The following is a 16,068-nucleotide window of genomic DNA, read 5'->3' as shown; positions in this document are numbered from 1 at the left end:
ACCTAACATCGTTTGTTTGGTTCCCAAATGGCCAAATTTTCTGCTCATGTCACTCGGTAATGGCACTGTCTTGTGGTCCATTCCATGATTTAAGAAATACGACTTGCGATATTCTCTCACTAGAGAAGTATGTAATAGCTTATTCATTCATTCATTTTAGTTTTCCTTAAAGGGTTTTGAATCCGCAGTTAAAGTTGAAGACGTAGTTTTTCATGCACCAAAGTTATTGTGTTCGATCACTCCAACTATGAAAGATTTCAGTTTTGCAAGTTTCGCCAATAAAAATAATTTACACATAATCTATGCCGCCGACACTGGATCATGGAATCATCTCTCAGATAACAGTTCAGATACCAACACTGGAAGCAAAGTGCCCACCACCGCTGTCATAAATATAAAAAAGTATCCACCATTCCTAATTTAAAAATGCAAAAATGATATATTCATTAAAAAAATTCAACCTTGATAAGATACACAGCCAGAATCCAGAGAAGCCGACTGACAATTTATTTCTATATACACTAAAGCATACACAAGTTCTCACAACAATTTAGTCATGGAGGACACTGACTGACCCAAAACTTCAAGTTCAAGAACATCACATGGAAGGAGCAGCAGAACCTTTGCACTGTGTAAAAGAACAGGGATAAGGGAAAAAATAATAACAAATACATATCAAACAAATAAACTTACTATCCTCCCTAGACGCATTCTGTTGTGTGTAATTTGAACATAAGCAACAGCACACACCCTACATTACAATTTCTGGCTTCAAAATGCTCGACTTGATTTCTTTGTGGGGCAAAACCACACCTCCATTACTGTAAATTTCATCGCTTACATGAACATCTTCTCCGAGGATAGTCATGTTCTCTACACGAGCCCACTGTCCAACTGTGGAGTGCCATCCGATGATACTGCCGGAAATGCAAGCATGCTTCTTGATCCGGACTCCACGCATTACTGTACAGCGAGATAGCCTAACTCCTGACTCAACAACGCAACCCGGACCAATTGCAACATCTGGTCCAATCAGGCACCCCTCTCCAATTTTGGCAGTCTCATCCACCAGAACATTTCCCACAACATTGGAGCCTCTGGCCAACTTAGATGAAGAGTTCTTCCTCAATGAGTCCAAGTAGAGTCTCAGGCCTGTAATATAATCCCTTGGTTGCCCAATGTCCATCCAAAACCCTGGAAGAACCATTGCAAAGAGCTTATTCTCTGCTGCAATATTTGGGAATACCTCTTTCTCAATTGAAGTTGGTCTCAGCTCAATTCGATCAAGAACTGAGGGGTTCAACAGGTATATTCCAGCATTGATTTTGTTACCAACAAACAGTTTCGGTTTCTCTACAAATTTCTGAACTTTCCCTGTAGATTCTTCCATAACCACCACTCCATATTTCGATGGCTCATCCACCTACATGAAACAAAGAAAATATTTTCAGTGACATCCAGCTCTAAAAAATGCCTCCAAGGAAGATGAGTGCAAAGTATCAGGTAGAATTACAACTTCATGTTACCTTGGTCACCATTATGGAAGCTTCTCCTCCATGGGATTTATGGAATTCGATCATTTGCTTAAATGGGTACTCACTGATAACATCACTGTTAAGGACAAAGAAGGGCTCGCCACAATCATCTATCAGTTTGTCTCTAGCAAGAGCCAGAGGTCCAGCAGTGCCAAGGGGCTCAGTCTCTTGTGAGCATGTGATCTTGATGCCAACCTTTGTCTCAAACTCCTTCAGGAAAGTCATCATCACCTGAAGAAATGATAATGTGCATAAGCAGTCAAAGAAACTTCAGTGGCATGATTCTCTGAGTATAAAATCGAACTTTTCACAAAATAATGGCCTCATTTACCTCTGGTTGGTAATTGATCGCCAGAACCACTTCGCTAACACCAATTGCCTTAAGAGCCTCTATCTGGAAAACAAAAAACAAAAATGTATCAATTTACAATTTACAATTTTATGCACACAAGCGTGCAGTGGGGATTTGGCTTGGTAAAGGGAGGACGCAAACTAAAGAATCATAATAGCATGGATTAATCACATTATAAGATCTATATGGATGCTTGTACCTGATGCAGGATCATGGGTTTGTTTGCAAATTCAACAAGCGGCTTAGGGACACTGAGTGTCAATGGCCGCAAACGTGTTCCAAAACCTCCAACAAGAATGAGTGCCTTCATTTTGATATGCCCTTAGCTTTCCCTGATATCAATACATTCAGAATTTTACAGGCAGCTTGAACACAAGAATACAACCTAAAATCGAGATTCAAATAATTACGCATCCACTAAAATACGTAAAAGTGACAGAAAAAAAAAATGCACAACTATGGTTTAACTCATAACTGAAGGGAATTGACCCATTTAATCACCAAAAGGATTTGCTTTTCTGGCTCCCCACATTGGTAAAACCAAATAGCTCTAAATTTCAGCGACCGACAAAACTAAAAAGCAGAAATTTCATACCAACACGATTTCACAAGCAACTCTAATACCATACCAAATTAACTTGCACCTATTCTCAAGTTAAATTCTTTTCAATTGGAAAATTTCAAAAACAAAACAAAACAAAGGAGAAAAGACATAACCAGAAACAACTCAAACGAAACAAAATTCAATCTTTACTAAGTGGGGCTGACCATGGCAAGGAAAATGTTAACCCAAACAAACAAATCACAGAAACTCTACCAGATCTGACATTTTATATAAAATTAAAATTACTCCATGTAGCTCTTGGAGAACGAATTGAAAGCAAAAATAAAAATAAAATTCCCAAACAAATCCTCAAAACTATTAACAATGTGAATTGAAAGAAATCATAGCAATGAGGTTTTGAAACAATCAAAGGCAATCAACCAATACACATTGCCAAATTCAGCTGACCGCAAACAAACGGATCGACAGAGAAAATGTCAATAGGTTTGATCAACGCTCAAGAACGAGAGCTAACAGGAGTCAATTATTACCTCGGATCTCAGCAGATTAAAACCCGAACAGAGCCCGGAGGTTGAGCTCGGACTCGGACGAGTGGGAACCGGGTCGAAAGCGGTGAAGAGCGAGTTTTGGGCGAGTGGCGTTCACCCTAACGGTTTTTATCCGTCAGGGTCTGAGCTGTGCAAAGGCGTTGTTGTTGGTTAAGGAAAATCTCCCGTGGGATTTATATATATACATACATACGCGGGATTATTATCAACGAACGTGGTTTTCTGGCGGATTCCAAATTAAAATTTTAATTGGAAATTTCCCTTCTGATAAAAGTGGGTCACGTCCGCTTGGCCGGTGGAGCTTCGGGGCAATTTCGTCTTTCGTCTGCTTCATATTGTGGATAAATTTGTACTGTAAAGTATAATAATTGTTTTATTTTTTGTGGGCGAAAAATATGGATTCTAGAATGAGATAATAATTGGCTGTAGCGTGAATGGTGATTTCTTTTTGTGCTCAAAATGGAAAACTGTTAATTGTGATTCATAATTGGCTGTAGTAATTTGTTGCAGACACTGGGCCAATCAGCATGCAGGAATGACCACGATATGAGTCCCAATCAACCAACACTGAAACAAATTCTCTTTTTTTTTTTTCTTTCTCTTTATATATATACAGAAATTCTCCTACGCGAACATGCGAACGTTATTATCGTGCGAACATCATGTATTTTGTATTATTCATCCATATTTATCTGTCTATTTACAATATTATCTGCACAATAATAACTTACAGACATCCAAATATAAGAATAAATATATATATATATATATATATATTCCAAATAGGACAATTCATTTGCCAAAAGTAGTTAAACAAGGGTTTGAATGAGGACACATATTCTTTTTCCAATCAATCTCTCTCATTGGAATTTCTTTCAAAATTGTTACCTTTTTTATGTAATGACGTGGAACTTCACTAACCATCTAAAAGTTGGAGAAATAAAATTTTGCGATATTAATAAGCTGAAAAATATTAAAGGGTATATTATTTCAGATCCACTATTTATTTTATTATTTTTACAAGAAAAAAAAACCATATTGTATATGAAGTTGCAAGTTGAGGCCAGATCTGCCAACAGGGCAACAAAGCATATTCCACATAAGATCCATATGGATAATGCTTTCAATGCAAAGGTCCACATAAATAAAGTGCGTAGGTAAACCCCAAATCAAGGCCAAGTATATAAATAAATAAATAAATAAAAATTCCAGCTAATTTCAGCCTTTAAACTTTGCTTGCCTCTCAAATAATTGTAATCATTAATATGCATCAAAACAAAACCTGAATTAGAAATTCAACCACAAAGCATGGTTCAAACTGAAACAAAATTAAATTAATTAAATTAAATTCTTGTGATTTAATGTTAAATAAACAAAGCAATTAGATTAAACCAGTTGGGTTATGCAAAATTGTAGGATTAAATTTTCTTTTGGCCGTCTTCATACAAATGACCTAATAGTTAGTATTTTTGGTTGACCTTTTGGTGTTGGATCCCTTTAACAAAATAGCACGTCATCTACATTATTATTTGGTTATGCTCCACTTCTAAGCATTGGGTTTGTGGCCAGTGGCCTGCCTAAAGTTGCAACCTTTACCTTTTTCTAGTGTTTTTAAGCCAAACCAAATGGGCATGTATGTGAAGTCTCCAATTGAAGTAACAATTTGGCCTTTGCCAATGTTTGTCAAAAGAAGGTATGCTTGTGGGTCAAATGGTGGCAACCCATTATTCTTCTAATTAAGGCTAAGCTATAGCTTCAAAGTTTTGTCAACAAGGTTGCATTAAGTATAAAATCACGAGTTGATGTCAGTTGTATATAAGCACGTGAAGCCAGCATAATTATTGATCGTTGATCATAATTAATGATTTTACTAAATTCACTTGCCCGCCCCTGTTCGATGTCTGATGCTAGCATAATCCTTAAAAATCAGGTGTCATAATTCCTTTGATGTCCTCCTTGCATACACGTGTAATGATCACTTTAAGTACAATCAATGTCTAGTTAAAATGGTGAGGACAACACATATAGTCTGCGGGCTCCTGTTGTATATTTGATGTATCTTTTGGCAAAAGGAGAAAACCATGTGTGTGTGAATCTGGTCTTATCTGGACAAAGTATACGTGGGTCAAGAGCTTTAGGCTTTACTTCATATCGTTACCAACTTTCTTAGCTATCAAAATATATAGACAAGACAAGCTACCATATTTTTGGTTCAAAAAAATTTAGGAGGAGGTTGGCTACTCTCACTACTAGCGTCAGAGCAGACCTACAATCTCTAGCCGAAAGAACTTACGCATGGCACCCAACTTCTAGCTGTCACCAGTATGAATTTATGTAGGAAATTACAAATCACGCACCAACGAGGATTGTTGACAGAAGGACTCGAACATTAATGAGGCTACACATAGTGCAAGGACCTTACCAACTGAACCAGCCGTCTTTGGTGACAAGCTACCATTTTTAATATAAGGTTGGAATAATTAAGAAGTTTATGATATTAATAAGATGATATTAGAAGAATAATCAAAATTGAGAAATTAATTAGATGGGACGAGTTTTTATTTTTATTTTTGGGGAAAATGGGGTCAAATTTGAGAAAAAAGTTGGTCAAATCAAAGCCTTTTAGGCTTCACTTCCTCTCATTACCTACTTCAGATCACAAGGATAAAAACAAAGACCAGCTACCTCTCTGACCAGAAACCAAAATGGGTAATGATCTGAAAGAGTTGAGTGCAACCAACTAACTGCTTCATATAATGAGAATTTACATTTTGACCCAAAAAATAGAAAGAATGAGAATTGACATATTTTCAAGCTGATAATTTAACTCATTACAAACTCAAATGGCACGGTCATGATGACCCATGCCATCTTTCACAATTTAAAAAGACAGAAAAAACAAACATCTTTAATCATAAAGGACCTTTAAACAAACACCTTTAATCATAAAGGACCTTTTTCTTTATTTTTTCATTTGAAGACAAGAAATCACAAGGGAAGCCCAGGGCCCATGCCTATCTCATTTTGGCAAATCGGCTTCTTCTTTTTTTCTTTTTCTATAAAAACTTTCTGAATTGATTTCATGGTCTTGCACCAAAAGAAGAGAAACCCAATAAAATAAAATAAAAGTACTTCTTCAAGGCCATAAGCCCATCTACAAAACCCAATTACCCAATTACCCAAATTTAGCCCACCAAAGTATCCCATAGTTTCAAAAGATTATTTGTTTATAGACCCTACTGCAAACTCAAACAAAACAAGAAGCTAGATCTCTACAGTCTTTGGCTTGGCTGTGGCAATGCTTGCAATGTACTCAATCTCCTCAACAACTTCTTTCATGGAAGGCCGGTTCTGTCGACGTTCCTCCAAGCAACCCAATGCCAGGAACCCCAATGCCTTCATGGTGTCCAGCTCCAAAGTCTTGGCTCCCTCTTTCAGCACAGGATCAATCACATCCATTAACCTCTCCTCTGCCATCATCCTCTGCGTGTAAACTGCCAGGTTTACATCATCCGGTTCCCTGGTGAAGTCTATAGCTTTCTGAGATGTCAAAAGCTCCAACAGCACAACTCCAAAGCTATAAACATCGCTTTTGTCTGTCAATTGATAGTTCCTGTAATATTCAGGATCAAGATATCCAAGTGTTCCTTGTGCACATGTTGATATATGGCTTAAATCGGTTTGAGCCAAGCGGGATAACCCGAAATCGGCAACCTTGGCATTCAGCTTCTCATCAAGCAGAATATTGCTAGACTTCACGTCACGGTGATATATTGGAGGAACTGCTGAGAAATGTAGATAGGCAAGACCCTCGGCAGTGTCATGAGCAATTTCTAGACGCTGTGTCCAAGACAGATGTTTCCAGCCACCGGCTTTTCGAGCTTGCAAATGTTCCAGAAGAGTTCCATTCTCAATGTACTCGTAGACCATAATTGGCTGCTCTAGCTCAACGCAACAACCAAGTAGGTGAACAAGGCTCTTGTGGTTAACTTGGCACAGAATCCGGACCTCATTGAGGACTTGGTCAGTGCCTTTGGTGTTTCCAAGCTTGGCAATCTTGACAGCCACCACAGTGCCATCTTCAAGAAATCCTTTGTAGACTTCACCGTAGCCACCGGCGCCTAGGAGGCGGTCTCTGGCGAAGCCGTTTGTTGCCCTTTTGATCTCTTTTCCGGTGAAGACTTTTGCAGCTCTGCCTCCATTGGCATTCAGGATTTCTTCACGCTCTTTGGTAAGGCGAGCTTGAGCTTCCTTGATGCGTCTGTGGCGCTTGTAGAGCAGAATGGCAATGGTGGCTGCAACTAGTGCTGCACCAATCCCAGAAGTTAAACCTGCACAAGTTCCAGTTTCCTTCTTATTAACACCAGAGATATAGATTTCCAGTCACTAATCAAAATGCACCTTTGGCTATGATTTGTCACCATTTTTCTTCTGAGTTATCATCTAAAAAGCAAAAACAGATTAAACTATAATGTAATTTTTATCCATGCCCAATTTCCATATCAGAAATCAAATAAATATATAAAATTTGAAACTCATTGTAACTTTAATTTTGATGACCAATTAGCAGGATTTTACATCAACAAACCAATTGCTTTCATGTGAGTGGAATTTAACCCAATCCATACCTGCTATGAGTGCAGTATTGTCCTTTGAACCAACGCTATCTGCCAAGATCAAAAGTCAAAGTTTCAAATCTTTAGTCAGCCAAAACTGTAGTCTTTCTAGTTTTCAAAAAGTCAACGATAGACATTGACCAGCCACGCAAATAAACAAAACAACAACACGCAACTCACCATCAACACATAACCCCGCCACGGGGTCCCACACAAGGCCAGAGTCACAGAAGCACCTCCTCACCCCAGCGACTGCTGGGTCGGGCCCACACGTCGACTTCCCTCCATCGCTCTCACAATCCGCCTGGGTCCCGCACACCGGTTCCCTGGGCGCCACCCACTGTATCTCCACTCCCGGTTCGGGCCACCTGTCAACGGGCAAAACCGGATCCAAATTCACAAAACTCGTGTACGCGCTGCAACCCGAGTCCCTGACCCGAATCATATACGAGGTCGACGAACCGCCCGCCCGAAACGTACAACAAAGCGGAGCTGCCTCGCAGGGGCCCACCGCCCTGGCACTGCTTCCGTTGACGTACGAGTGGCAGAGACTCGACGACGTGCAGTTCAAAGGCGATCGGAGCAGAGTGTCCGTACAGTTGAGGTACAGGATGGTGTTGCTGCTGGTGACGTTGAAAGGGAGCGAGTCGTTGAGCTGGAGGCCCTGGTGGGTTATATCCGATGTGACGCAGGTGTTGGAGACAAAGCTCGAGGGTTGGACGACGAGTCGTTGGGAGGAGGGAGAGATGGAGGTGATTGGATAGGAGTTGTTGAGGGTGTCGAAGACGAGTGCGCCCGCGTCGCATCTGATCTTGTACGACTGGTCGCCGCACGTGGGGGCCGTGCTGAGCGGGTAGGGCACGGAGGTGTTGCCGCAGTCTGGGCAGCGCTGGATGCACAGTACGCACCAGGCGCACGTTAGCAGGAGCACGGCGGTGAGGAGGAGATTGGGCGCAGAGGCCATTTTTGAAAGACTCAGATAGAGGTTGAGAGGTGATCGTATTTTAAAAGGCGGTTGGTGGATTGGAACTGGAGGGGGTTTTGTAAAGTGAGGGGAAATTTGGCAGGAAATGGAGAGATTCCTCAGCTTTGAATTTTGTTTTGGTGGCTAAATTTTCTGTCGTCTTCTGACATTTTTGACGAATTAAATTTTGGGTTTGACTAGATTTCTTATTGTCTGGCTGCTCATGAAATTGAGTGCTTAAGCAACTCCTAAGAAATAAAGCAGACGTGGGTTAGGACAATTAGCGAAATAATTAAATTGAGCATTTACAATCAAGTTCGAATTCATCCTATAAATTAGCGTAATTTAAGTTATCGCTTATATTTAAAAAGTGTGATTATAACACATAAATCCAAAATTTAACAAATATTACATGTGTCAACAAAATAAAGCAGACGTGGGTTAGGACAATTAGCGAAATAATTAAATTGAGCATTTACAATCAAGTTCGAATTCATCCTATAAATTAGCGTAATTTAAGTTATCGCTTATATTTAAAAAGTGTGATTATAACACATAAATCCAAAATTTGACACATATTACATGTGTCAGCAAAATAGTTTCCATTTAGCATTTTCCTCTTTTCTTACATTTTTAACTCGTTGAGTCAATGAGAAGAAAATCTCTCATTTCTAGAAATCAGAAAGAAAAGATAAAAAATGCGGCCAGTTGTTTTTGAAAAAACTTATAAAGAAGACATTTTTAAAATGGAAAATAATCTTGAGAAAGTGATATGCGGATATGACAACGTGGTGAGGTCGAGCTTTCATCTAGAAGACCTGTGGAAGTCTTCTCTTTTGCTCATCGCAGCATGGGGGATGGATATGGAAGACGACTTTGAATTGAATAATGGCAAACCTGCAAATTTCAACAACTTGCCATTAAAAAAGTCTTAAACACAAGACAATAATGCATCGCTCCTAACCAATGAGCTCAGAGAAGTGTGTACTTCTGCATTGCTGATATGGATCAATAAATAGTGGCATTCATTTTCTAAAACAAAACCAAGAAACAAAAGGAAGAACAATTCACTCACATTTCGAAACCATTACATAATTTCAAATTTCAAGGCGTTTGATTACATCACAGCTACTTCCAATTGCACAAAATAGAATATACACAATGGATTGAAAATGTTTTACATCTTGGGACTGATACAAATCATGGATCATAACCGTATCAAAGATCAGGATCGGGCAATCGTGAAGAACCACTGCCATGAAAGAATGAGCAGTACATGCATATACATACATAATACATACTTCACTGCCATGAAAGAATGAGCAGTACATGCATATACATACATAATACATATGCATATGTATATACAAACTACTGTATGTACATGTTACTCAATAGCTACCAGCTGTTCAATGAACACTACCTAACAAAACTGTACCATGGCCTCTGGACTAGAAGAACTCAAGTGGGTTCAGCAAGTAGTAAGGTATGCCACCAGCCACATGCCACATTTTTTGGCACACATCCATCAATTGTGACTTGAGCTGGAATGTTGCGGTCGATCACATCACCCAAGCCAAGCTGGCCATTTACACCCAAAAACCAGTGTTAGATTTGTAAGGAAATACAAGAAATGAGAACATCAGTGCAAATTACATTTCATAGCATGATATGGCGTGAAGTATTTATTAATGACAACTGAATCATACCTGACCGTACTTGTTCCATCCCCAGCCGAAAACTTTATCATCGTCTTCATGAAGCAGGAGCATAAGAAAGGATGAAATGCAGATAAGTAAGAATCCTTTTAGGTGACAATTCACATAAGTTTAAATTTCAATCATCTTCTATATTGAAATTATGATGTCAAAACTGTAATGTCTCTATGCATGATTGGTTGAGACCTACTGATAGTTTTGTAAATTCAAATTACCATTACTGATATTTCCACCTACATCGATATTTTCATCCTTAATACCTACACAACTTTCACTATAGTTGGTGTTCCCAACCCATATACAGACTTTGGAATTTTCCAAGGACTTGTAAGGCTCTTATCAGTTGGACGAAATTTCTGTTTTTCTTTCTCAACCTTTCATTTCCTGTTGTCTGGACTGATGGAGACGCACACATACAACCAAACGTATGGAGGTAATCATATTTTCATAACCACATTAAGATTGGACTCCATTTCTTATTTAGCATAAAGAAAGATAAAGTCACTTATCAAATTATCATAAAAGAGTACGGGAGCTTGTCAAAGTGGAAGATAACATACCTGTGATTATGGTACTATGACGTGCTCCACAGGAAACAATCTTTGCATTTGTATTTTCCAGACTTGGAGCATCCAAAAGTCTTGGTATAGTCTGGTTTACAATTCAAGAAAGTTCAATTGGACAATTTCTCTAATAACAAAGACAATTTGTCAACATGAAAGCTATAATGCAGCCAATGAATATTGGTAAAGATGATTTAAAAGTATTACAAAAAGTAGCCACATCAACATGATTGACTAATCTAATTTATGTTACCCTACCAATATACAATCACCATTTCATGGTAAAGTAAGCACAAAATTAAGTTACCATCTCGTTTGGTATTTGCCTGAATGGCTAATCTATGAATCAAGAAAATCATATCACATTCTAGTAACCTTACATCCTCTCAATTAATGAGAAGATAGTAAACTTAAATTTACCTCAGCTTGATCAGCTCCAGTTCCCAGCTGTCCAAACTGATTCCCGCCAAATGCATAAACATCACCATCAGCTGAAATGCAGACAGTGTGCCACAGTCCTGCAGCAACACCCTCTATCCGGATACCCAGTAGTGAAGATACACAAGCCGGGCTTAATTCATCATCTGTACTTCCTTGCCCACACTTGACCAAAACAAAAATGACAAGGAAATTAGTTTTACACCTTAAGTTTTTACTCGCCAAACTGTGCAGCAACAGTGCGACATAGGTAATATTGAGAAGGAACAGAATAGATCAATCCCTTTTGAGTGAACCTCATCTTGAGCACCTACAGTGCTTTTTCTCCACCATTCCTACATTACCTACATATTGATACCATAGAATGGTTAATATTTGGGGAACTCCAGCCAGTGTTGGTGATGGATGGATACATGGATTAAAAATTTAGACATTCCCGCTGAATTAGTAGACCAGTTACATCTTGTTTAGGCAGTATAGTGAATGGTTTTATACAACGGTGCTTATAATTAACAGTTTTAAGATCAATAAACCAAATGCATTATGATCAATGACTTTTCACTATCCAGAAATCAGTTGGGCAGAAGGATGAAATACAACTAATCCACATCAATGCTGTTCCCAGTAAAGAGAAAATATTTCCACAATAATAGTTTCAAGAAGAAGAGAAAGCATAAGGCAAGGAGGCATTCTGAGCAAAAGAGTTCAGTAATGAAGAAAACTCACCTGTCCATACAGCCCCCAACCAAAAGTAAGTACTGCTCCAGCATCTGGAATGTAATAAATCACCAAAAAAAATGTAAAGACAGCTAAAAGGCCACAATTTAGGCAGGCAACCATTTAACACCTCAGTCGTACTACATGTTACACCAACCATAAGTAATGCTGATCCTATCATAAATCAATTATAACTCCCAACTCATACAGTCTATAACTATGTAGTCTCAAAAACGGCTTCCATAATTCCAATGACTAATAATCCTCCTGCGCTATGTCTACCAAGTATAGTCAACTTAGTTTAGCAACAACTGTGGTTTATTCTTCCTTCCGTTAGTCTGTTACTTCTTACATCTGACATATTAAAGGTAAAAATACCAATTGAGTATTTGAGACTAATTACAGACCTTGTCGGTAACATAGAAGTATTATCCAGCTTTGATTCCCTTGTATAAACATGATTGGAGAAAGAACTTAAGATTATTACCTGTGATTACTGCACTATGTCGCCCTCCACATGCGATCCCCTTCACATAATTACCAGGAACTCGAAGACCGAGTCCCTCTGAACCCATGGTTCCTCGAGGCAGTGCTGCAGATCTATCTTTTCCATAAGAAGAGGGCTCAATGCAAGGTACAGGATGAGGAGAGGATACCATACGTATCCGGGAGCCCAGACCAAGTTGCCCTTCACCTCCATAGCCCCATCCCCACACTTGTCCTATATCTGAAACTTTTGGAAATCAGGACACATCATATACATTGCTTTAAATAATAGATCTCCTATATTTCTAACTTGATAATGCATTCCACACCTTATTCCATGACAACAATGCAAAGAGACTATGCATCATATACAAGGATAAATCAAAGCAGGGCAAAAGTACCTGATAATGCCAGAGTATGGCGCCCTCCAGCAGCAACTGTAGCTATTCTAACTCCTGGGTTCAATGTCACAAGGCATGGCAATGCTGAGAGAGGTTCATCACCAGATGATGAACTTTCAGCCGCTTGCTTTGCCGAAGATAATCTTCGTCGCTTTGTACTTTCTTCTCCAGATCCTCGAGGATCACTAACAGAAAATGCCCCGCCAGTGGATTGTGAGCCTTGAGAGCGAGGGCTAACTATATCATAACCATACATAAGTCAGTAATGGATGAAAAAAATCTTTTGCTATTGTCATGACAAAGAGGCCAAAATTAAATTACCTTGCTCGTTCAAATAAGAACTCTGCCTTTCAATTGCATCCTTTTCAACGTTTGCCCCCATAGGTTGCTCTCCAAGAAACTTTCCAGACGGAACACACTCTTTCCATCCCCATGTGTAAACTCCTCCAATATCTGCATCGAAACTAAAATTTCTTGAATGGATCCAGTACGCATAATAGCTTAATAATGATGAAAAATAGATAAATTGAAATCGCTTCCATAATTGAATCAGGTGATCTATTCTTGTGTGCTTAATTCGCAGCCCCTTGGCGTCTTTTAAAGAACTAACTTGTCAGAAGACGAAATAGGGGGAGCGGGGGAGTTACCAAGCTGGATGGTGTGGTCTGCTTCTAAACCATTACTCACTAGTTGATCAAAATGGAGCTAGGAAATGAATTTACCTGTGACTGCAACACAATGAGCCCAACCTGCGGCAGCTTTTCCTATAGAAGCATCAGTTGGAAGAGGAAAAGGCTCCGGATTTTCCTTAACAAGTGAAATTTAAAAGAACGCTGGTTAGTTCCACCAAGAAGCAAAAGAACTCAATGACAATGAATGAACTAAGTATTGTGAAGCGCTCCATTACCCCATGCTTCCCAGATGTCACATAGCTTTGACCTAGATCATCTGTTGAACCCCATGTAATAATCTTTCCAGACTCTAGGTGAAAGTATAACAATGAAGAATCATGAGCAAAACGAAACGTACTTCGCAAAAGAACCTTTAAAGGAAAACATATACAAACATATATGGTAAAACTAAAACAGCCATATTGGGAAGAAAAATAATAAAATGTATCAAGCGCCTGAAATTGAAGTTGACAGTTCAAATGCAAACAACTTTCCTCCAAACCAAATGACAAATGGAGTAAGTTAATTTTGATTTTGAGAAGAAAATGACAGAACGCTGAAACCATGAAGAAAAAAAAACAAAACAAAACAAAAATTTCTTCCCCAACTTGAAATGTGGAAAAATGAAAAAAGATACGGAAACAAATAAAGCAGTGAATTTTTAAAACACTGACAAAACAACAGATAAAATAAATATACTCAAATAACTAACTTAACTAAGCAATCAAATTACTACGAAACAAAAAGTTTCTAGCTCTACTTCCATTTCTTTTCCCACATTTTCTCAGCAACCAAACAGAGGATAAATGTAGTTAGTCAGTCAAAGAAGGTCACCCATGGTCAAATTTTCCCACACACCAACTCAATCAGCAACATTACCAACTCCAATACCCTAAATCAGCTACGACCTTCGAAACTCAAAAATTAAGATTTTTCAGCTAAAATCAGACTGATAAAGAGAAAGAAGAAAGCACCAGAAAGGGCCATGGCGAAGCCGCAACCGCCTCCACACACATCCTTATACGTGTACTCGGGGCCGGGCGTCCGCACGATGGTCGGCGACAAAAGAGGCGACCTTTGCGGTAGAGCTCCAGGAAGATAGCCCCACATGAACACCACCTTCTCTTTCTCCTCTTCCATTTTCACTTCTTCTTCGAAATTTTTCTCCCCATTCATCGCTGGTATAGTTTGAAAACCAAACAAGGGAAAAAGAAAGCAAAGTGAGAACCTTTTTTTATATTTTTTCTAGTTTCCTTTTCGGGGTTTTCTTTGTGATTTTCTTGCTGTTTCTGTTTGGAGAGAGAAATGTTGAGAGTTTTTCAAGCTCGGTGTGTGGACTTTTAAAGTGTGTTTTCGAAAGTGCCCTAATTGCAAATGGGGCCGTATCATTTTCAGGAAAATGGGGACGCCACGTCGGATGCCCGCATGGTTATGTGGACACGTGGCTCGTTTTGGACCCCTAGATGCTTCGGCCATTGCCAGCCAGTAGTTCCCGGAAGTTTCTGGAAGGTCGGTAAGCCTCTCCAAACTCCATAGGCAATGCCTAGGAGCTGGCGTGGCCTTCTCATTATCACACCACGTGTTGGCATCTGATGCGAGCTCCAATCATTATGTCCTGCCACGCGTCCGCATCTTTGATTGGGACCTTTCACGTCGACTGTTGGTGGGTTTTTTTAATATTCTTTCTCTGAATTAATATAATGATAAAATATCTTCGCCTCTCTTCTCAAATCAAATAAAAATAATTATATCTAGTTCTAATGGTTTAGGAGAATTATATGTGGCGTACTATTAATTTTCTTTCCCTTTCCAGACGATATTTTTGCCTTTAAATGGCATTTTCAAAGGATGTCGACAACTTGGTCATGATAGGTCCATATTTTTCAGCTTAAATTTTTGGAATATAAATTCCAATGTCTCACTCTCACGGCTATATGTATCTCTCTATTTTTTTTTTCTATGTTTGGCAAAGTCTAAGGATGCAGGACAACCAACAAGTTGAAATTTTAAACTTTCAAACCCTTATGTCGCGGTCTTTCACAAAGATATTAATACACGGATCAAATTAGTTAAACGGTTTTCTTACACATTATATAATGGTAATTTTTTTTCCACCAAAAAAGTATATAAGTATTGATCAGTTCAATTGCTTCAACTAAAATTAGTAACATTACGGTTATGTAGTCGTAGCATGCTTAAGAGAATATGATCTATATTCATAGACATCACGTAATCGATTCATGAATTCTTAACAATTGATGTCATAGTCAAGTTTCACCACGCAACAAGATTGGATTAAGATGATTATAAACATGATATAAAAAGGTTATGCTTTTTAAGAATAATTCTCAAGTTTTCCAATATTGGAGTCTTATGACTAATATGAGGAAAATAAAAGGTGGTATTGATACCATCTAATTCTCCCAAGTTTTCTCGTTTCTACATGACTTGTAATTCCAGAAAACCCTATTTTCCCAATCATGCAATGCAGTTC

The 16,068-nt window shown here is 38.8% G+C and overlaps 3 protein-coding genes across 5 annotated transcripts; all 3 read right to left on the bottom strand.

Moving 5' to 3' along the window:
* Positions 1-422: 422 nt before the first annotated feature.
* Positions 423-3,288, bottom strand: LOC117617808 (mannose-1-phosphate guanylyltransferase 1). The gene is made up of 5 exons (XM_034347369.1): positions 2,983-3,288; positions 2,087-2,219; positions 1,867-1,929; positions 1,527-1,766; positions 423-1,423 (listed from the first exon to the last, which is right to left on the bottom strand). Exons 2-5 carry the CDS (start codon positions 2,195-2,197, stop codon positions 752-754), a joined length of 1,086 nt encoding a protein of 361 aa, XP_034203260.1. The 5' UTR covers positions 2,198-2,219; positions 2,983-3,288; the 3' UTR covers positions 423-751.
* Positions 3,289-5,888: 2,600 nt separating this feature from the next.
* On the bottom strand, positions 5,889-8,681 carry LOC117619194 (wall-associated receptor kinase-like 20). Its single transcript, XM_034349086.1, has 3 exons — positions 7,797-8,681; positions 7,629-7,667; positions 5,889-7,331 (listed from the first exon to the last, which is right to left on the bottom strand). Exons 1-3 carry the CDS (start codon positions 8,578-8,580, stop codon positions 6,265-6,267), a joined length of 1,890 nt encoding a protein of 629 aa, XP_034204977.1. The 5' UTR covers positions 8,581-8,681; the 3' UTR covers positions 5,889-6,264.
* A 1,210-nt stretch (positions 8,682-9,891) lies between these two features.
* Positions 9,892-14,914, bottom strand: LOC117618734 (ultraviolet-B receptor UVR8-like). Of its 3 annotated transcripts, none has more exons than XM_034348442.1 (11): positions 14,549-14,914; positions 13,811-13,884; positions 13,626-13,710; positions 13,225-13,356; positions 12,904-13,140; positions 12,504-12,749; positions 12,026-12,069; positions 11,282-11,464; positions 10,859-10,949; positions 10,290-10,333; positions 9,892-10,161 (listed from the first exon to the last, which is right to left on the bottom strand). In XM_034348442.1, exons 1-11 carry the CDS (start codon positions 14,748-14,750, stop codon positions 10,042-10,044), a joined length of 1,458 nt encoding a protein of 485 aa, XP_034204333.1. In that variant the 5' UTR covers positions 14,751-14,914; the 3' UTR covers positions 9,892-10,041. The 3 variants fall into 3 exon arrangements, with proteins under 3 accessions (XP_034204333.1, XP_034204334.1, XP_034204335.1); XM_034348443.1 differs by having other exon boundaries at positions 12,504-12,743; XM_034348444.1 differs by lacking the exon at positions 13,811-13,884 and having other exon boundaries at positions 14,549-14,701.
* Positions 14,915-16,068: the final 1,154 nt, after the last annotated feature.

Source organism: Prunus dulcis, chromosome 2, assembly GCF_902201215.1.
Source record: "Prunus dulcis chromosome 2, ALMONDv2, whole genome shotgun sequence".
Lineage (NCBI taxonomy): Eukaryota > Viridiplantae > Streptophyta > Magnoliopsida > Rosales > Rosaceae > Prunus > Prunus dulcis.
This window is presented reverse-complemented; position numbering and strand designations above follow the sequence as displayed.